Raw genomic sequence first — 21558 nt, 5'->3', positions numbered from 1 at the left:
CATGATCCACACATCTCAAATTATAGACAAACCTAAGGACGTAATCTTATACCTTCTCATCAAAGTGGATTTCCACGAACTTCCCAAAGCGACTACTGTTATTATTCCGGACGGTTTTTGCGTTACCAAAGGCCTCAAGAAGGGGATTTGCTGAGATTTGAAATGGGAAAAAGAGAATAATGTTCACACTGCCACCATACAGTACTGATTACTAGTAGTTGATTTGAGTCGATTTTTGGTTTGTTATTGTATTACCTTCTACAATTCTCTCGTCGATATCTTGACCACTTCCATATGTTGTGGTGAGGTATCTACAGGATGGGGAGGAAATTAAAATGACTAACAATAATGAATATGTACTGTAAATACCGGAAGATGAATACTGTTTAAAAGACAAAAAGACACTCATGCTAAAACCCAATCCCCAGCTTACATTGTTTAAAATGTGTACAATAGTTTTCCCTTGCAAAAGCAGCCACAGCTGCTAAACATACATCTGCAGTAATGAAGTACTTATTGCCTTTTGACCAATTTCCCCCTAGACTGTTCCCCTCATTTCTGTATTTTTCGGAGTGCTTTCGAAGTACCAATGAAAAACATAACTGCAACAGCAAGGGTGTGGAGGAAATATTTTATTCTAGTTTTATTTGCAACTGCATCCAGTTTAATGCACCACCTCTACTGTTTATCTATATTTGCAAGCTACTATCAGTAACTTTCAATGCAGTGCAAGCCAGCGGTGAAATGTCTGATTTGCAACACCACTTTGTATCCTGTGAACACACAACCAGAAGGGAGGAGACCGAAGGTGAATGTGGAGAGAAGAAGAAGATGGGATGTAGGATGATTCATGTGGGCTCATACCTGAGAACAAACTTGGTGTTTTCAGTCTTTCCAGCACCAGATTCACCAGAAACTATGATGGACTGGCTCATCTTGAGTACTTTCATGTCCCTGTAGGCTTTGTCCGCTAAAACAACAAGAAGAAAAACTCTCACTACCACTTAACTCTCTTTAATTTGATCCTTAATTATTACACTTCCATGATCAATTTATGCCTAAGGCAATAATACAATTTAAGTTGTGACAATGTGGCACTGTAGATAACATAAATTGTACATTGTCTCAAGTGTGCTATTTCCTTAAGGACTTTCCCAAGTAGGCTCACAAAACAACAAGTTGACTTTACGTATTTCTTTTTTGTACTGTTTTATTTCCAGCTCTGACAAAATGAAACTCTTATTTTGGATAATAAATCTTTATTTGCATTGGGATGCCTGGCAATGAAATTATATATATTATATACATTTCCCTTCATAAACAAACAAAAAAAAGTTCTGATAAGATCAACTGGGTTAACACCAAAGCCTCAATAGAAAGTACCATTAAAGGATCTCATCAGTTTTAAATCTGTTTCAAATACACCGTTACTATATTTAAGTATAATTTCTTCAGCTTGTAGCTGTGAGCTCTCACCTATAGCATAGACGTGAGGTGGCAGAGTTCCCAGTGACTTCCCCCGGTACGACTTGATGGAGTCAGGCCCATACAGTTTGGGGATGTCATAGTAAGGATTCACAGCTATCAAGATATTGGCCACATAAGTCTGTAAGAGATATGAATACAGGTATAATTAGTGTCACTGCATTTAGAGAAAGTTCATAAATAGCACAAATACATCTAAATAATTGAATGATGAGAAACAACAGAGGTGAAAACGAGCCCAGTGGAAGCTTCTGAGACGCACCTTAACTTGTCTCCCTGTCTTGCTTGTCCCATCTACCAGCTGTCCCTCATTTCCTAAGTGATTGACTGGGATCAGGATTGGGTTTGCCAGTCTGACTTTGTGACCCTTCTCTAACTTCCCTTCCCTCTTTACCACCTGGTACTTTTTCCCCAGGGAAACAAGGATAGGGATCCCTCTCCTTCTGTCCTCCAACCTGTTACTGTATCTCGTTATGATGGAACTGGATAGTATTGACTTAAATTGCAAGAGCACATATAAAGGATTTATACTCATGCTAATGCAGACTAGTATAGGAGAAGAAAACTTACATAGATGTGGTCTTTACTGTACCGCACTCTGACATTGTTGAGAAGAGTGGCTTCATTCAAGTACATGAGGGAACCTGAGAAGAAAAGAACGCCAAGATCAGAAAACAGACATTGTTAAGAATAAAACAATTAAAAAAATAAACATTTAATTAACAGTTAACTGTGTGTTGACTTACAGTTGTCATCTACATGTTTGTTGACATCATCCTCTGCTGGGAAGACTTGGTTCATCGGAGCAAGAAACGTCTGTAACACAAAGAGTTTTCCTTATATTTCCAGGACAGATAGACATGCAAAAAGATGCACTGTCTCTTCTTATCATTGCCAACTTTATGTACAAGATTATTCATTGTTTACTTCTTGTTCTTAGAAAAGCTTATGACACAAAACAAATGTTTATTAGCATCCAAAAAAAGGGAGACATATTAGACATCATGAAAAAGCTAAGCAAGCATGCATAAACATGAATCATTCATCATGCTTAAAGATCACAGTAATGATGTTTGCTGCGACATGTTCCCAGGCTAAATTAGTTACTGATATTCTCACTCTATTGTTTAAGAGTCTGAGTTAATGGAAATAAAGTCAATGGAACAAGCCGGCTGTGAGAGAAACAAGGGGAGACATGGCAGGGTAATGAATAATTTGGTGGTAGAGCAACCGGATCTGAGCACCTGAGTGACGAAGTGAGTGTATGTGGTGCATGTGTGTGTGGCAGAGAAGAGATGATGGTGGTACTCTGTAGGAACCAATCAAGTCAATCAGACCATGTGACTTTATTAAAGCAGAACAATGACAGCATATTTTTATTCCTTAGAATGCTATCAATATACTATACAACACTCTTTTGTTCCCTTTACATATTCACTCCACTCTCCCACTCCATATTTCCATACCATTGCTAATGTGTGTTTGTGAGTGTGACCCCGTCTGTGCTATGATGCATGGTTTATTACCACAAACAGGCTGTAAGCATAAACAGAATCTGCTTTGTGTGCCTGCTACAGCGGCTTGGCTCGATCTGGACATGCCCATCCACAATAATAACCATGTGAGAAATGTCTAACCAATAAAATTGACAAAGAAGAAGAGACAGCCGGGCCGAGGGTCATATACTGAGCTGAGGCACTAATGAGCTCCACACTGCAGTAAAAACACTCAATGGGCCTTTCATTCCCCGCTGAATGGGACAGAGTTTGAGTGAGCATGAGCATCAAAAGTTCAGAGATATTCTAAACGAGATTCACTTCAAACTCATTCAGATTTTCTCCAGCTAATATAGTACAATTTTTATGTATCTTTATGAGTCATTTAGTGTGGTCCAGAGTCTTAATATTATGCAGTTATCTGTCAGATAGAATAATTGGCTTTAGTACAGAATCAATTTAAAAAAACTGAAATACTAAAATACTGTACCTGCGGAAAGGTTTCAAAATAATTCTCAAACTGTGTGACTGTATTGCAATGCAAACACAAGGTTTTCTGAGTACATTGGAAAGTCTGGCAGTGCAAGCAATTCATACTTATAAACCTGACCCATTTTACCAGAGACACATAAGCTATAAGCCACATTATTGTAGTGGACATTTTGATTGATGAATCACAGGTGTAACTTAACATTAGTAATGACTGCATTCAATTTAGCTGTTTCAGTACCAGGATTCTGGTATTGTGCGTGCTATGCTGACTCACTGGCATTTCTTACAGGAACAACTAAATAGACCTTTTTCACATTAGACATTTTTATTTGTCACAAAGGGGGAAGTCATACCTGTAAACAATGTTTTTGCTTTGTAAGGTGGGTCTCTGTATCTGTTTCATGAAGAAGGGCTTGGACATAAAACGTCACATGGTGGTATACCAATAAATGTTCCTGGGAGGATCTAGTACGCAGATATTTCTGTTTTTCAGAAGCAGCACTTGGTATTTATGGCTTGCTAAACCTTTCACCAGTGTGAACAATACAGTGAATAATGGTTGAATACCATTTAGTTGCCTCGGTTTCAGGGTCGTGGTATTGTGCATGCTGCCTGACTACAACACTGTCATGTCTTACTGGGACACTTGAATAGAACTGAGACATCAATATTGTTATAAGTAACAGTTATTAGTCAAAATGTTGCTTTGAAAAGAGCTCTTGTTAATGTTATCAGTCACACATTTCCTTTTCCTACTATAACAATTCAAAATGTCTTAGGTGAGAAGAATTATACATTAGCTGAGGTGAGAACACTTCAAACAAAACAAATACAGAGGCAACTGCCGGAGTACACGTCTGCTGTAAACATCCGAGGCCTGCTTGCTGCTGACACGTGACGGCTCAGGTGTAACAGGTGGCCTTTACCTCCTAATGAGCAGTCCTCCCTCTAGGCAACAGTATCAGCGCACCTGCTGCTGCAGTCTTTATTTATTCATGCCTCTGTACATGTGGTCTCTCATGTTTCTCACATTTTACACATTGTTGGGCTAACGCCTTTCTACCTGAAATCGCCCTTTAGACTGACTACACAATTACAGAAAATCTACATTTTTAAAGTGTATTCTTCTACATGAGCTTACGAATGTATGCAGTCATGTATGTTGCGAGTGCCCTCCTGGAATTAAGGCAAGCAACGTCAGTATGTTTGCAGTATGCGACCCACTCAGTCAATGTGCAATTCTCACGTCATAATAAAGGAAAACAAGCATCAGCCCCTCACCCATTTTCCCAGCTGGCCTTACTTTGCCTGTAAATGGAAAGACATGCAATGGGGTGTGTGCATGTGCCTGTGTGTGTCTATGTGTGATGACCCACCTTGCCCTTCTGGTTCAGTGGTTCTATGGTGAGCGCGTCGGCTCCTATGTCAACGATCATGCCCAGCTGGAACCCGTCGGTGGGGTGGGGCGCCCACACTGGCTTCCCATCCTCCATGGCTTACCTCCAGTCAGCACGACCACACAACTGGAAGAGGGACGACAGACAGAAAGGGGAAGAGAGGCAACATGAATAAAAGAATGCACATATGTGACTTAAAATAGAAATGCAAAGTACAGTATACAGTATACAGTTTTGCATTTTTTGCTTCAAACAAACTGAATTTGCTTCTATGCTGGCCCACTGGCTGCTCCCCAAGGCTTGTGTAGCTACACAGTATGTATGGCACCTTTTCTTCACAGCTGATAAACACAGGTTGATGTTAGCACTAGTAATTTAACAACTGGGAAAACATTAATCCCCTGAGAGGGTAATTTCTCAGTGTCACCGTTTTTTTTTTGCTTGTTGGGCACCTTATCCAGCGTTTTCCTGCATCCTGTCATATCATCACAGACTCTTAACTAAACCCTACAAGTCATAAAAAACCCTTTAAACACAATATTTTGTCTGTAATCATCTTTTACTTGACATGGGGGCTGGTATATATATCATGGGGACTAATATCAAAGTAGCTAGAACTCAGAATCATTTTAACTTCAAACTGACTTACAGTCATTTACATGATTGGGTCCTGACCCACTGCTGCTGTCTGCTTCCCTTTTTCATTAACCTGTTATTCCTCTTACTGATCTTGTAAGAGAGGATTTTCCACTGGAACATGACTGGAGTTGTCTCCTAAGGGATTCCTGCAATCTCTAGTGAGGACAACACCATCCCAAGTGACCTGATATAAACTGCCCGGCCAAACAATCCAGTGTGGAGCTTCTTAAGTCTGGTGATGTTTGTTTGGACTGTGCAGTTTCCAGACAGCTAACTCTGAGACAATGCTATGAAACTACGGCATTTTGAGGTGCACTCTGTGCTCACAATGGCCACTGGTTAAACGATATTCTTTGGTATTAGATTTGGGCTTTCTGCATTAGCCAGCTTTTAAGGCCTTTTAAGGGTAGATATTTTCAGTCACCAACCATCTGGGCATAATTTGGAAGTCTAACAAAGGCAAGAGCTTTATACATTCAGCTGCATATTAAAATTGTAATACTTTATTCTGTAATTGACAGCAGTTGCACCCTGGCAGATGCAGAGTGCAACCAAGTGGATCCTTTCTCAGTCTTGAAACAATCTCAGAGCAGCTTCAGAAAAATGGGAACACTGTGTTTTTGCATGCGTGTCATTAACGTTTCTTGACAGTTAATCCTACAACCACAGAGTTCTTCGAAGCAAAAGTGCTGACGTTATGCTTTTGTATCCTATTAGCTTCAGGGATTGGGGTCAAGTGTCCCCAGAGGATAGGTGCTAGAAACTGCTGATGCAGCCTTGAACAAGGACTAAAAGTTCAACAGGTCTATCCACTCAGCATAATGGTGGATCCAGCATAGAGAGAGACTGGAGGTAACCTGTAGTGACCGTCTGCATTTCTTTTCTATCTCTCTTTTGGGCAGCAGTAGCTCAAGAGTGGGCACCACAGGGTTGCCTGTTAAAGTCCAGCTTGTACCAAGTGCCAACAAGTGTCTGCTCTAACAGCTATCTGATTCCTTTGGGTCACATAAAAACTTCTTTACAAGACGAGTTGACCATTTCCTTCTAACTAAACAAAAGATAGACTTTTCATAATACGCCACTGCAATTTCCAGTCACTCCCTCACTGTAAGGACTTTGTAACACAAGGATAGTAAACCCATTGAGATAAAAGAACAGTATAACCACGAGAATGTACTTTCTCTAACATTTCATCTATTTTATGAATATATTTGACCAATTTGATCAACAGGTACCTGTGCCAATGACATTCAGTGTTTAACAGCTTATTTATACAAGCATGAATGAAGGAAAACTTGGTTTGCATCTAAAGTAAGATGCAAATCCAGGCTGAATATTATCGCTGCTTCCCCTCAGAGTGAATGAAGATAAGACAAGCTGATGTCCTTTTATCTCCTTTTATTGTGATATTGCCCATTTATTATTTGAGCAATAATCTTTGTTTACAATAGATGTCTTTTCCAATGTGGGTCAACAACCGAACAAGAAGATGATATCACAGATAAAAGGGCCGACCTTAGGAACTAAACTAGCATAAACAACAAATTCACTGAGAAGCAAACTTTATATTTCCATAATTCCATAATAGCAAAATGTGATTTGATAAGATAAAATAAACTTATTCAGTCTTGACTGTAGAATCAGAGCCAGAGCCATTCACCAGATCAGAGTGCAATGAGTGAAAAGTCCTATCTGTAACGTATCTGTAACGTATCTGTAACGTATCTGTAACTCGGATGCTATATGCAAATTTGCAGTGGTGATCATTTGATTACCAAACCGTAGGGTTGTTAATGGTGTATTGACATAGCACACTCTCTGCATTCAAACCATATTCAGAGTCATAATCAGAGTTTAAGAAATGTGCCAGGAGGAGGGAGGTTAAGATTACTTTCCCAGTGTGTTATCTTCAACCTTCAAGTGTGAGATCAAGGCTGGGGGGGATCCTCGAGACTGTCTTTGTTAGATGGCTTATAACCAGAAAGCTTTCCCACATTTCTCTACTTCAATCCAAGTTTAATTACAGTACGTCCACACAGGAAATACACTCAGTTCAAAACAACATGACCACGAAAAACCTAAAAGACTACGCACATTTCAAATGACCCGTCTTCATGATATACAGCACTCCTAAATGTACCAAGAGCTTTGAGATTGTCCTGCTACTTTCAAAGAAAACCTCAAAACAGTCTGGTATATCACTTAGGGAGATGGCCTTCAGCCTAAACGTCTGCATCGCAAAACAAAGTCCTCCCTGAATCCTTTTAACAAAACACAAACCAGTCCCTCATGAGTAACTTTGACTCCGCAGTCTTAAATCCTCTTAGTGTTTGACCCTAATCCAGACAGGGAGGTGAGACGCATCAAGTGAGGTCTAAGCCTAGCAAATAAAAGTCAGTGATCAGTTGCGAGATAATGCAAATCAGAAAGGTACCAGATGTCCCATGCAACAGAGACACACACAGCACAGAGCGAAGGAAAAAAAACTCAGGCCCAGAGTTACAGCAGGACACACACGCACGCCTCTTGTTTCCTGCCCCTTGTTTCCTGTTCTCTACCAGGCAAAGGGACATGGAAAATGCATTGGACAAACCACCAGTCAACGTATGAAGAGACATGTACAGACAGACAGGTTTCAGAGGTGTATCTTTTAAAAACATGGTCCGACAAGATAAGAGTTTTGATTTTATAAAGGCTTGACTTGGCTGAGGGGGTCAGAAACAATATACATAAGCACACAGAGGAGATTAGGCGGTCAAATGAATAAAACATAATGTTATCAGAATATTAACTATCAGGGACACCATGAATATAGCAAAACTATGCATTTCAATGAACACAGTACATTTGTGATCTCATGCTCTGCAGATGAAAATAGGTAGACTATTTCACTGTGATCTTTTGAGTCATTTCCAGTCAGCCACATAACTGAATACATTTAAACATACCAACACCCTCTGTGCAAGAGACTAACGGTACTAAGCCCCTTATAAATAAGCCATTATGACTACTGTGGGAGCAAACTAACACCAACGCTATACTAACACAGGCAATGCTTGTCATTAATTAAAAAATAGTTAGCATACGCATTAGCACTTACACCATCCGTGTTACTGTAAAGATAATACAAAGTACCTTCGAGCTGTTTCTGTTTCTGAATATTCGGCTAAAAAGTGCAAAAAGTTGGACAAAAGCGGGGACACTTACGACTCGTATCCTTCAGACAGACGAATGTACGTTCAGGGTGACAGTAATGAGTTGTAAGTCCCTCATACGGATGCGTAGCTGTAGCAGCAGTCCAACTTCTTCCCGGAGCAGCAGAAGACGGACGGAGCCGCAGGGTAGTCTGGATGACAGGCGGTGCTCGCGCTCCGGTGAGCACAGGTGACGTCACTCTGACTGTACACAACTGAAGGTGCGTTAAAGTGCTGCTCGTAAGACTCTGTGTCATGTGGTTTGTTTGTTTTTACTGGCTGTGTATGAGTCTAAAAGAGGATAAAAGAAGGATTGGGAAAGTAGAAATCTTAGTATTTAGTCCATCGGTACAACAGAGAACACAGTGCCGTGAAATTTATAAAGCTCTTTTTACGTGACTTTAATGTAACACCCGATTTTAGTGAAATTGAGTAAAAAATAAAACATACAACACAGTATGTCAGTATCTGATAACAACCCATATATTACCACATGCATTGTAAATACTTTTTCCAGTCTACCAATGTAAGGACTATTCATATTACAAATCATAGTTATGTACATTATATTATATTTTCTTTCTAATAATAAAACTGTAGCTGGAGGTTAAATTGAGCACACACCCAACGACTTCACTGGCTGCATTGAAAAGACAGCAAATGTTGCCTTGAGAGTCATGAATATTTGAGAGGCAGGTAATCTAAAACTTTTGGGGGGATTTTTGAAGGAGACACCCAATCCACCATTGAAAGCCACCACTGGGTCTGTAAATCTAATTAGGATAACTGATACTCTTGTATTGGACCATATCTGATTACTGACTCTAGATGACAGCATGTAAACATTAACATGACATTTTTTTGGTCACAAGTTGAAAGTCCTCCTAAATCCTGAATAATGCACAACTAAGAGAAGCACCACTGGACCACATCAAATGGTGACATATTTAAATTTTTCTGCATGCTAGTTTCCAAACAAACTATTTTACAAAATGAAAATCATTCAGCATTTTGTTTATTCCTTTTTGCTCTGGTAAAAATGAATAGCACATAGCTACATAACATAGCTAAATAGATTTAAGCCTACTTTAAGCCCCAAAATATTTTATTTTGTAATTTTTATCATGCAATTTGTTTGTCACAATAACTATAATTGTACATTTAAGATCCAGACCAGTAGTTTATGTGGTAGTCCACTACTGTATACTTGCATGGACAATGGCTCCCTCAGGTGGCCTTAAAGGGGACATGCAGATCTGCATATTTGAAGCCAAATCCCAAACCAATTAACTTGCTCACAGGGAGAGAATAGTGAAGAGAAGAGAGGATATGCACTGGAGAGTTAATCACCACAAGGGACCAGCTCACTCTGGGGAAATACTACACAAACAAAGTACTGTATTCATGTAAAATCCTGAACTTGGATTGATTCTTGGACACAGAATTATGCAAAACAAGCTGTCCTGCCTTAGAAAATATGACCCTAAAAAATAGATTCAACTCCTGTGGCATATTATAAGAAAAAACTACAGTACTTGTAAGATATGTATGTTTTAGCTTCAGGGTAGACTCGGCAGCACTGTATCTCCATTAGTGTTTAGAACACACACCTGACTGCGTCTTATGAATAATAATAATCTTAAAATGAACTCTCTGAATAAGGCCTCAGTGAACAACCTCTCATATTCCCCTGTTAAGATCTGCAAAGTAAAAACCAGTTCTTTCCTTTATATATTAGGTCTGTGGTATCATTCATCTTGTTGCATTGTTTATTTGTATCCATTTAGACTATATCAATTTTTAATTTGAAATAAATTACATGACATGGTAGACATCACAGGCACTTTACAAAATATAGTGCATTTTAAAAGAACACAGAGAGTAAAGTTGTAATCATATTACACAGACAATAAAATACATTAAGAACTCATACTATCACATTATTGAGCATCTAAAGTGAAATGCATTATAACCCATTATAAAGTTTATTCTTACAAAAGAATTCAGGCAACAAAACAAAGTGAAGTGCAGGTAAAGCACTAGAGCTACAGAGTGGGGTTCAGGTTGGCTATGTGACTTGTAAAGATAAATGCTTATAATAGCCTAATGTTGATAAATGTTAGAACAATTCTCTAATTATGTAAAGGTTTTTGTACATTAACTTTTATAAATATCTGAGTTTAAAGTTGATTCAGGGTATGTATCAGGCTCCTCCACTGTCAATCACTCGACTACTTTCCCAGCCAATTATCTGTTGGGCCCCAGCTGCTTTGGACTTTATCTGTGAACTGTTTATGAAAGTCCTATCACACACATTCTGTGGTGCATGTGGAGGAACATGAAATGTTTCTGTAGGACCACCAGTGTTCAAAGATCCTGAAAGCTGGCAATACTTCTCTACTTCGGTCTGGAAATACCTCTACAGGTAGGCCATCCACATTTTGAGACACAGTATACTGTTAAACCCAAGGTGACTGTCCCCCCCCCTCCCCCTCCAGGGGTTATATTTATTCCGGATATACGTCTCGCCAAATTTCTAACAACAAAGCTGAATATGTATTTGGTTTAAGCAAATGTTGCTTCCATCTTTAGCTTTTTATATCAAGCATTAATTAATCTGGATGATATGTACGGATTGATTTGAAAACAATTCTTTCTTAGACTTGTATCTAGACTTGTATTTCAAAAGTGTGGTTCACCAAATATTTCTCAGGATAAAGAAATTATGCTTTTTGGGTATATATGTGTGTGAACCAATGCTGATTGTATAGGTTTTAAATTAAAATGTGATCTTCACTTATTGCAACGGGGCGTGTTCTCTACAGAATTTAGTATGTAAACTGGATTTATGGAATAACGGCTATTGTGGAATTAATTGCATTGCTGTTTCACTGCTGAAACAAACTTTTACTTCAGATTCCTGTAAATACAGTACTACTATGATTTTCATCATCACTCTTTAGTTATTTTGTGAAATGATTTGTATTTTCTTAATCTCTCTTGTTTCTCCAGTGAAGCCTACCAACCAGCCCATGTAAAGGATGAGAGGAGAGAAGCTGTTATTGCCCATGATATTAATGTCTTTACAGACATTATATGGACAGCACTTGGCAGAGGAGTCCTGCACTGTTCAGATCCTGGTTCCTGGACTCAAAGGCACACTGTTCTATATATATTTTATTACACACAGTATGCAAAAGAAAACAAAAAACAGACTCTGTGTTCAAACGTTCTTATTGCTTTTTCTCTGTCTTCTTCTGCAAAAGGAGAACCAGGAGAGAAAGGACAAAAAGGAGCACCAGGGAGACCAGGAAGAGTTGGCCCTCCTGGAGAGATTGGTACAGTGCTAAATATTTTGCTAAATATTTCTGCTTCTCGTCATTTATTCAATACTACCATGAAGCTGAAAAGAAAAATAACTGGGGTAAAGATCACATTGCTTGGGCTGAGCTGATAATGTCCTGTTACATCACTGCCAGGCCATCCAGAGATGGCCAAGTGTTTACATTTGGGTGAGAGGTTGGAGGAGAAATGATTTGCAGAATCCACTGCTGTGGACAAGTGTTTACTGAAGACCTTAATGAGGAGTTCACATACTTTTCAAAAGAGATTACGCAGACTCAGCATTTTTAATTAATGCACCTTAGTAGAATCAAATAGCGGTTTTAGAATTTCTCCTTTCACATTTCATTTGTGGTCTTTTAAGGTGCAGAAATCTTGTCTAACATGGGATGCATACAGTGACAGATATTTTTCTTTTTCAGGTCAACCTGGGCTGAAAGGTCAGAAAGGCATAATGGGACGTTATGGAAAAGTGGGCCCAAGTGGGATGAAAGGTAATTACAAAATGCCTAAATGTATTTCACATGTAGTTGTTTTGTAATGAAATAAGTCTAGTGCTTTTCATGTTTTAAGAATAATTACATTTCATATCTCAGGGGTAAAAGGAGACATGGGGGATCCAGGTCCGAGGGGCCCTAATGGAGATCCAGGTGAGATATTATACCCAGTGATTCAGTTTGTGAAACAGATTATTCCAGGATTAGAAAGTCACATTTGGTGAAATTTGAGAACTAATTAAGACAGCCCTGTGATAATCCTCGACATTTTTGCCTTATCAGGTGTTCCATGTGAATGCATGCCAATGAGAAAGATGATCGGAGAAATGGACATTCTTGTGGCCCAGCTCTCCTCTGAGCTGAAATTCATAAAAAATGGTATGATTCATGCTATTTCTGTGTTTTGGAAACATTCTGACATTAAATCTTTATCGTCAGTTCTTGTATTCATTCTACTGCTTCACTAATTATCCTCCTAGAATTGCAAATGCTGCGCATGTCAATGTGAAATTTATAGAAATACAAGTGCTCATTTTTCAGCACTGCCCTCCCCTGCAGCTGTTGCTGGCATAAAAGAGACAGACAGTAAGGTCTATCTGTTGGTGAAGGAGGAGAAGCGCTACTCCGACGCAGAGGTCTACTGTCAGACGAGGGGAGGGCACCTGGCCATGCCCAAGGATGAGGGAGCCAACGCGGCCATCGCAGAGTACATAACCGAAGCGGGCCTGAACAGAGTCTACATTGGCATTAATGACCTGCACCGTGAGGGCGTTTTCACCTACGTGGATCTCTCTCCCATGACCACTTTCAGCAAGTGGAGAAAAGGAGAGCCCAACAATGCCTACGATGATGAGGACTGTGCTGAGATGATGGCCACTGGGGAGTGGACGGATGTGGCGTGTCACCCCACCATGTATTTTGTTTGTGAATTTGACAAGGACAGTGTCTAGGTTCAGCCTATGTTAGTCCTCCTCCACTCAAAAATATGTTTTTCTTCTTGTTCCTACAGTTGGATGTTTGAGCTTCACTGTGCATGATGTATGTGCAGAGTTTGATACTACAAGGGTGTTTTCACAGTCATCTGCTGGAAGTGGAAAGTTTCTCTGTGCTCATCGAATATCTGATTTTTAAGGGGCGGGGCCTGAAAGCCTGATTTGTTACATCACAAATCACCTGGAAGTTAGTCCTGGTCCAATTTTAAACTTATACAAGTGTAAGAAACTTGAAGCACAAACACTGTGAATGGACTTTACAGTGAAGTAGGAGACATCTTGTGTCCAGCAGGAAATCTTTAGAAATTAACACAATTTGCATATTCATAAATTCAGGAATTTTTTATAAGGTAGAAGGAGTAGATGCCCTTTTAAGGATTTCAGTGTGAAAATTAGACTTTTTTTTATGTGAAAAAGACATTACAGACACATATTATTGTTCCAAGCAGACTATTTGTATGTGGCTTAATACATGTCTGGAGGGGATCTTTAAAGAAAGGATAAATATAATGGAACAAAAGTCAGATATATTGTTTGTGTTATATCTTCTATCTGTAAATAGGATGACAAAATAACATGCAAGTTGTGCAAACTATTTTCCACTTTCTCTTTTTCTTGTAAGCTCATAAGCTATTTATTTTCTTATCTCACAAAAAATCCCAGAGTTTTTGTTCTTTTGTGAGATTTTTACTTTTTTTAACTACACCCTTTGTCTCATACTCAGTGGTTCATTAGCATTTCAAACAGCATGCCGGGCAATATATTGAGTTTTTATGTTATGCAAACTATCCACTGAACAATATTTGTAAACAGTGCCATCAACAAACAAGACAAATAAGCAAATGTAGAAGGCTGTTTGTGCATAAAATATGAAATTAAAGAGAGATTTTGGTTCCAGATGGGTGCTTTTAATCAGAGAAATTGAATACAATATTCATTCTATATTCATACAATAAGTTATGTGGCGGTTGTTGTCAAGTAAATTTTCACTGATCTGTCTGTGCATTATCTTCTGCCCCTGAGCTGATCTAGTGCAGCGGCTGAACAAAACCCAGCAGTGTAAGGCAGCCTCCACCCAGTGGATGAAAGCTGTACTGCACTGAAACAATTTCTTACAGTAGGATGTAAAGTTAGTGGCCGATCTATGTAGGCCTTTTATATTGGAGACATACTGACTTGTCATAGAAGGAAAAGCCCAGGTAATAACATTAACAATAGCTGTTCTATTCAAGTGTCACGGTATGCTATGACAGTGTAACAGTGAGTCAGCATGCACAATACCAGGTACCTGAAATCAAAGCGGCAGAAAACTCAACCATAATTTTATTATTTACACCTGTGCTTTTCCTACAGTAAAATATAATCAGTGAAATCACCCTTTGTGTTTCAGTTTAAAAGGTCTACACATACTGTAGCTATCTAAGCTAAAGTCCATGGTATAAGAGTGAATGTTAAGCTTGGACCATTGTGGGTTATTATTTTTTTTTATAGCTGTTGCAGTAGATGTGGTATTGCATAAATACTGTGTATGTATTTCTGAAAGTGTTTTATGAGGAAGGAAATGCATTCATTACACCCTAGACCTCAAGGATGCCTACATGCATTTTGATACCACTCTCGATGCTTTGGTTTGTTTATAATAAAACTCCAGAAGGAACCACCAGAGCACAGTGATTACATAATGTGACAAAGGAAACTCACCCACTGATTCTAAGCTTGACAAGACACTTGATTCTCTGTCACATTGTGTTACATTGACACTGGAAGAACATCACTAAGGAAAAAAATGTGATAACTTGAGCAAAAAACACATAGATTTTAAAGCTGCGCAGCAGATTTGACTTATAAACATCAAGGGATATATTATTTTGACTTAATTGTAAGGGATTTATCTATATTAATATTGATTTTGGTAAAATATTGAAATCTATCATAAGTTAATTAAATCTGGTTACTAAACTAAACACACCGGCAAATAGTGTTTATCTAAATTAACACAGACAGTTTTGCTGTGACATGACGATTATTTAAAAATAATGGATTATCGAAACACAAGAGAGTTTGAAATAATAATAAATTAATCACACGTGGTAACAATACAGCAGCATAATGTTTGCTGAATGACAAAAACAAGACATTACATACTTTAGGTTACTATGACATTTTCATCTTTGTAAATCCTCTATGGTTTAGTTCTGTGATTAATAGAAGTTGTCTTACAGGCCTGGCTTCTATTGTTTTTTAGGATGGGCATCCCAGCTGAGATGATATCCTATTGAGCCCCTCTAAGACGAGGAATTTGAATATGCATGATGCAGTTCTCCTACTAAAGCACAGCACCAGTCCCTTAAGAAATGAATAATTAATGTTGAGATGAATTATGCATTTAATTGACCAGGAGTTGTCTGGCATAAACCAATTAGCTGCCATTGTTGGTGCAATCTCAAGTTACCTTTGTGGTAAACAATTTGGACAGCTTTGTCTAACAGTGGACAGGCTGATAATCTGTGGTGAAAAAATGGCCTGCAAATGAGAGATTGGCTACAGTACATGGAAATGTAAAAAAACACATCCTGCCGTTATGTACAGCAACCTTGGAAATATCATTTTCCAACTGTGGTACTGATGTTTTAGCTTGTGAAACAGATTAAAGTTAAACCTGTCAAAAATTTGGAAAGGCAAGCTCCAAGAACGGTGTCAACAAGTCACCTGTCAGTCTTTGGTGACTGCACAAAGAAAAAACTAGTATTAAAACTAAAATACATCAAAAATACAAATAAATGGGTGCACTTTTTTTGTCTCTCTCTACAGCGTTTCATATCCTTATTTTCAAATATACTTTGATAGATGTGATAGATTGGAGGGAATGGGCAAAAACGTTGGGGAAAGGTGGTGTTGAGGTGTAAAGTAGCCCTACTCTAACCTTTAAACTTTGTCAGTTCATAAGGTTGTGTACCAATGGCTCTCATCGCCATCCACATATCGGTGGACAGCCTGTGGTGAAGAAAGATTAAATACCCATATATAAACGTGTAAAAGTTGCTGGACGAAACCAAGGCTAAAGGTGAGCCAATATTCAACTTTAACAGGATGTCTTGTTTATGCCAGATGTAACATCAGTAGGCTGTTGTTTGTTTAAGAAAATAGACGATATAGGATAAGGCTTGATGCTGCAAATGTGTATCAGTCTTTCTGTTCCCAAAAGGTCAAAGTTATTTATTATTTATTGCAACTTGCCCCATGCCCCAGCACCTGATGCAAAAGTCAGTCTTCAAAATGCAGATCAAGGACTGCAGCTGACTCTGTTTCATGTTATATAAGTGCAGTGGTTACCTAAATATAGGGGCCCCAAACACCTGTAAAATAAAATAAAATCACACAACCTATAACATAGAATGCAAAGAAATACTAAATATAGCCAAAGTAAAGATGTCAGCTCATTTCGAGGCACTATAACCCAATTTAATTAACGTTACACATGTTAAAGTCCAAGAATAGATCTGATATATGACTACCAATAAAAGCTGGTTACCTTGGAAACGCTTCAGTTTTTGGAACCAAACACTGAATTCGCGTTACACACACAAACAGAAGAAACCACCAAACAACAACAAAGACGGTGGGATAGGTGTCCTGCAGCTACACCTCTCATGTGGGAGAATTGGTTTCAATATCAGATGTTATCTCCAGTTACGTCTGCGGAGGCTCAACACAGCTTCCAGTGACACATTTACTTTTGACACCAAGCGCCATTATTGTGTAAACTGCGCCTGTTAGTTACAGCTAAAGTATGCCGGCCACCACGGGAAGAGCTGACCTCCCGCCGACAAAAACTATAATTGTCTACAGGAACGGAGACGCTTTCTTCCCCGGAAGGAAAATAGTTGTGAACCCGCGGCAGGTGACGACCTTTGACCATTTTTTGACCTCTCTGACCAGAGGGCTTGAGGCTCCGTTTGGCGCCGTGAGGAAGCTGTACACTCCCAGAGAGGGCCACAAGGTTCATCATTTAGACGACTTGAAACATGGGAGTGTGTATGTCGCAGCCGGAAACGAGCAGTTCAAAAAGCTGGAGTAGGTACCATACTGTAAGGTGTGTCTTGTCTCTGTGTGTGTGTGTGTGTGTGTGTGTGTGTGTGTTGTTGGGTGGGCATTTGACTGTGCTGGAACTCTATAGTCCTTAAAATATGTCAATACGTTAATGAACTGAAGTGCAGAGTAACCTGAATAATCAATATGTATACATACAGTATCTTAAACAAACTCTAACTTGAATGTTTAATGTGCAGTCTTGTGGACCACTATTCTTATAAAATCAGTCTAGTGTGCATAATGAATGAATGCGTGATTTATTCAGGTGTCAAAAAGTGTTTTTATTTTATTTTAATTGGTGTTATCGGGTCTAGAGATGTCTTCCATCTATCTAATAGACCACCAGTGACTTTATGGGTGTCACGTGTAGCACCTGAAGTTCCTGGGTTTAAGTCATTTACATGATTTCTTAATGCCTTCCAGATATTGTGAGATAGCAACCAAGAAGCCACAGAATAAGAAAAGGGAACAGGTAAGTGTTTGATGAATTACACTGAAAATGTATAATAAAGAGTGATCTTTAGTGGGAGGTTGAAGCCATAACCTAATAATACTGCCTGCACAGTTGTCTGAATGACAATAATCAGAACCAAACAGTGATAATAAGTCCAAGTATCACTTATAGCATCAGAGTTTAAGGAAGACACCTAAAAATGCCTCATTCCTTATTTACCACTGCTCCGTATTCACTTTCTGACCCCTAGTGTTCAAAACTTTTCAGATCCGACCTGTTGTTCACAGCAGAATAGTAGTTTCTGCTCGCTGGGGAAGAACTACAGATGAGTCCTGCACAATAAAGTGAGTATTGATTTTAAGCTGGATACAAAGTTATCCTGAATGTAAAAAGGTTTATGTTCTTTGCTGTGTTATGTAGTAAATAGATGATGTTTTCTTCCTGTGTCCTTTTCAACAATTGAATGATTATCTCTTCATGTCTCTATTATTTTTGTTCTGTTCCGTAGTGTCTTTACCAACGGAGAGGTCTTAGTTCCTCCAGTTCGAATACGGATCCCAAAGTATACTCTCAGAAGCTGGGAAAATGTTTTAGGCATGGTGACAGAGAAAGTGCGACTTCGCACTGGTGCTGTTTACAGGTAATGTCCGACATCAGTACATTATAAACCCTTGTAGTTTTAAATTAGTCATGTACCAGTGAGGACAACCAAAGGTATAACCTGTAGTTTTCCTGGATTAAGTAAATAGGACCAGATTGTAAAGAATACTGAATCTTTATTCTCTGGAGGGTATCAACTTCTTTAATATAGATATAGGTAGAGGGAAATGTGATTAGTGGAGATTTTCCAGTGAGTTTAAATGCAGCAAAAATAAGCAGAGTGGAAGGATTTTTTTAATGTATTAGTGATTGGGACCATGTCTGGTTGTGATGTGCTCACAGGGGTTAATCCAAAACTGATTGTCAGACTTTGATGGATTTTTAAAACATGAAATTTATCCACTCAACCAATATTTGAGACATCTATGTCTCTTCTGTATCCAAAACACTGATAATTATAGGCATAGTTCAAACACCCCCAAAACATTGCTTTAATTTGTGGTGTTTCTTTATTTGAGTTCTCAGGCTTTGCACATTAGATGGACATCCTGTCTGCGGTCCCGTTGAACTGGAGAACAACCAGCACTATGTTGCAGTCGGTGCAGAAAAGTTTAAAGCTCTCCCGTATGAGCAGTGCGTCCCCTGCAGGGATAGAATCAGGGAAAATCACATGTTGGAAGGGTACGAGACCTATGAGGTTGTTATCTACATAATTTAAATAAATGCCGGAGCCCTATTTTGGTGTCAAAATGAAAGAGAATATGTTTGCCAATTTTGTTTTCCCTTTTTTGTCCCTGCAGCCACTACATCCTGCCTGCTATTAGAAAGACAAGACATGCAAAGGATGTGGTAAGTAGTATTGCTACAGAGTTAGGTGCAGTTTGCCATCTGGTCGTTCACTTGCTCACGACATGCTAAATTCCCTCCAGTTTATTGCTGTAACACCGTGGTAGCATCACTGTTGAAAAGCGTATCTTTGCACATGCACACACAGCATTTCAATTAACATTTCCCATGTGCGAGACTTGTTGTGGGGGTGCAATTCGTTATGAAACAGCGCTATCATCAATCACTGTCTGCAGGAGGCATTGAGTTACCTTTGCTTTCCACTTTGATGGGTAATCCCCACAGAGACAGGCTGGCCCACTTGATCAAGTGCAGTGAGCCTCATAGACAGATCATATGCACCGGGGGGACTTCACTGACTGAAAACAAAAAAAAAAATCTCTTATTCAAACCAGAACTGGGACAATTTGTATTGTGATTAAGTAGACAGTGAAGTGCTTTGAATCCATATGAGGATTGCGCTGCTGTGGGCCTGAGTTGAACACCAAATCACACGGTGAAGATGAGAACATGCCCAGTCAGCAGGTTGAGGTGGAGATGGGGGGGCCCCCTGTGAGAGATCTGTCTGACATCTGATTTTTTTAACCATGAAAGATGACAATGCTGTGGCAGATGCCAATTTTTTTTCAGATGGAGAAAAATGCCTCATGCCTTATCTCTAGCTGTGTCTGTGGTTGACTACCTATATATTCAGAAATACAATGAATATTTATTAGTAATCAGTCTGAATGCTGTAGCTTATTTGTAAGATTTCTTCATCTTATTAAAAACTATCCAAGCATAAAACAATACTGTTGAAACACGAACTTTGCTGAACTGAGGTTTAGTCTTTAGGTAGGAACATCTGAATCAATACTGTTAAGACCACAGCCTTTGCCATTTCATATAGTACCATGAGGTGGAGACAAAGACAGAGCTATGCCTGTGTTTTCCATCCACCAGCTCATTGTAGTGTTAGTCATTCAATGGACATGATGCTGCCGCATTTTACTCCCTTTGCCTCTACGTCTGATCCTCATGAATTTGTAAACATGATTTGGTTAATAAGCACCTTTTCAGAGGGGAAAGATACATGTGCCAAAAATTGCCCACTGTGTCTTGATCTGTCGGCTGTTAAGCTTACTGATTACACATACATTTATAGGGTCATGTCCGTCATTAATTTCAGTTTGACCTCACAAAACAACAGCAGTCTGGTTTGAAATGCCTGTAAAAAGATCCTTTAAACATGCCCGCTCAGGCTGTGTAAAATGTAACCTTGCTCCTGCAACCTCGCTGTATGGGAACGGTGTCTGTCCTGTCCTGTCTGCACCGGAGCGTTTCTGCACTGCTGAATGGGACATCTGGTCTGGAGCAACCACTGAAGTCTAAACTGACGGCTCTGCGGAGTGTAATATTGAAACTCTCTAGCACACCGTGTTCCCATCGGAAGCAAGCATATATGCTGAGTTAGGTGTTCACAGACATGATGAGGTAGAAACTTTTGAGGTAGACATGGCATAAAGAGAAGATTAATAGTGGGGAGAGAAATCCAAAGAGATAAAGAGAAAAAGAGAATAATGATGTGCATCAAAGCAAAGAACTTTCGTATTACAGTAATAATAATGTGCTGCACAATTGTGCTTCACATGTACTTCACACAAACAGCCCAGAAAGGCTGACTAAACCTTTTAATAGCTGCTCTCCCTGACATCAGCGATGACTCGCTGCTGCTCCCTGTTTCTCCACTGTTTCTGGATGATCTCATTGGTGAGGGGAAGTAGCAATGCCCCGTGGAAAACTATACCGCCTTACTGCTGCCAGCATGTCTGCTCACTGAGGACCCGGCCCTGGGAGTGGCTCCTACTGATACCACAACCAGTATGGCTGGAGGCTGGCCGGTCCAATTGGTTGGGACCCCCGTTTTCCCCTGCCTATCATATCACGGTGTCCTCTTGTTGACTCCTGTTCTCTGCCACTTGAGAGGGCCAGAGATTACTTGCCGCTCTGTCCCCTTGAGCCCCTTTCACAGTAACTCTAGCGCTCTGTTTCT

At 39.4% G+C, this 21558-nt stretch overlaps 4 protein-coding genes across 10 annotated transcripts in view; 2 read left to right on the top strand and 2 right to left on the bottom strand.

Moving 5' to 3' along the window:
- myo6b (myosin VIb) overlaps positions 1–8872 on the bottom strand; it is a 38800-nt gene extending 29928 nt beyond the window's left edge. For 2 of the 4 annotated variants that reach the window (XM_051396082.1, XM_051396083.1), the window contains exons 1-8: positions 8717–8861; positions 4850–4996; positions 2232–2301; positions 2056–2129; positions 1477–1606; positions 865–970; positions 256–311; positions 53–150 (exon numbers count right to left, since the gene is read on the bottom strand). In XM_051396082.1, coding sequence (XP_051252042.1) covers positions 53–150; positions 256–311; positions 865–970; positions 1477–1606; positions 2056–2129; positions 2232–2301; positions 4850–4966 — 651 coding nt within the window. In that variant the 5' untranslated portion in view covers positions 4967–4996; positions 8717–8861. Of the gene's footprint in view, positions 1–52; positions 151–255; positions 312–864; positions 971–1476; positions 1607–2055; positions 2130–2231; positions 2302–4849; positions 4997–8716 lie in introns of all 4 variants that reach the window. The other 2 variants (XM_051396085.1, XM_051396084.1) reach the window with 2 other exon arrangements.
- Positions 1–21558, bottom strand: part of cga (glycoprotein hormones, alpha polypeptide) — a 235034-nt gene that overhangs the window by 127377 nt on the left and 86099 nt on the right. The window lies entirely within an intron of this gene.
- Positions 11018–14431, top strand: colec11 (collectin sub-family member 11). Of its 2 annotated transcripts, none has more exons than XM_051396111.1 (7): positions 11018–11128; positions 11716–11859; positions 11970–12041; positions 12468–12539; positions 12642–12695; positions 12825–12920; positions 13101–14431. In XM_051396111.1, exons 2-7 carry the CDS (start codon positions 11745–11747, stop codon positions 13490–13492), a joined length of 801 nt encoding a protein of 266 aa, XP_051252071.1. In that variant the 5' UTR covers positions 11018–11128; positions 11716–11744; the 3' UTR covers positions 13493–14431. The 2 variants fall into 2 exon arrangements, with proteins under 2 accessions (XP_051252071.1, XP_051252068.1); XM_051396108.1 differs by having other exon boundaries at positions 13083–14431.
- LOC127361461 (doublecortin domain-containing protein 2) overlaps positions 17325–21558 on the top strand; it is a 32184-nt gene continuing 27950 nt past the window's right edge. For all 3 annotated transcript variants that reach the window (XM_051396103.1, XM_051396106.1, XM_051396105.1), the window contains exons 1-6: positions 17325–17608; positions 18050–18098; positions 18348–18424; positions 18589–18720; positions 19206–19361; positions 19481–19529. In XM_051396103.1, the coding sequence (XP_051252063.1) occupies positions 17325–17608; positions 18050–18098; positions 18348–18424; positions 18589–18720; positions 19206–19361; positions 19481–19529 (747 nt within the window). The remainder of the gene's footprint in view (positions 17609–18049; positions 18099–18347; positions 18425–18588; positions 18721–19205; positions 19362–19480; positions 19530–21558) is intronic.

Source organism: Dicentrarchus labrax, unplaced genomic scaffold, assembly GCF_905237075.1.
Source record: "Dicentrarchus labrax unplaced genomic scaffold, dlabrax2021, whole genome shotgun sequence".
Classification (NCBI taxonomy): Eukaryota; Metazoa; Chordata; class Actinopteri; family Moronidae; genus Dicentrarchus; species Dicentrarchus labrax.
This window is presented reverse-complemented; position numbering and strand designations above follow the sequence as displayed.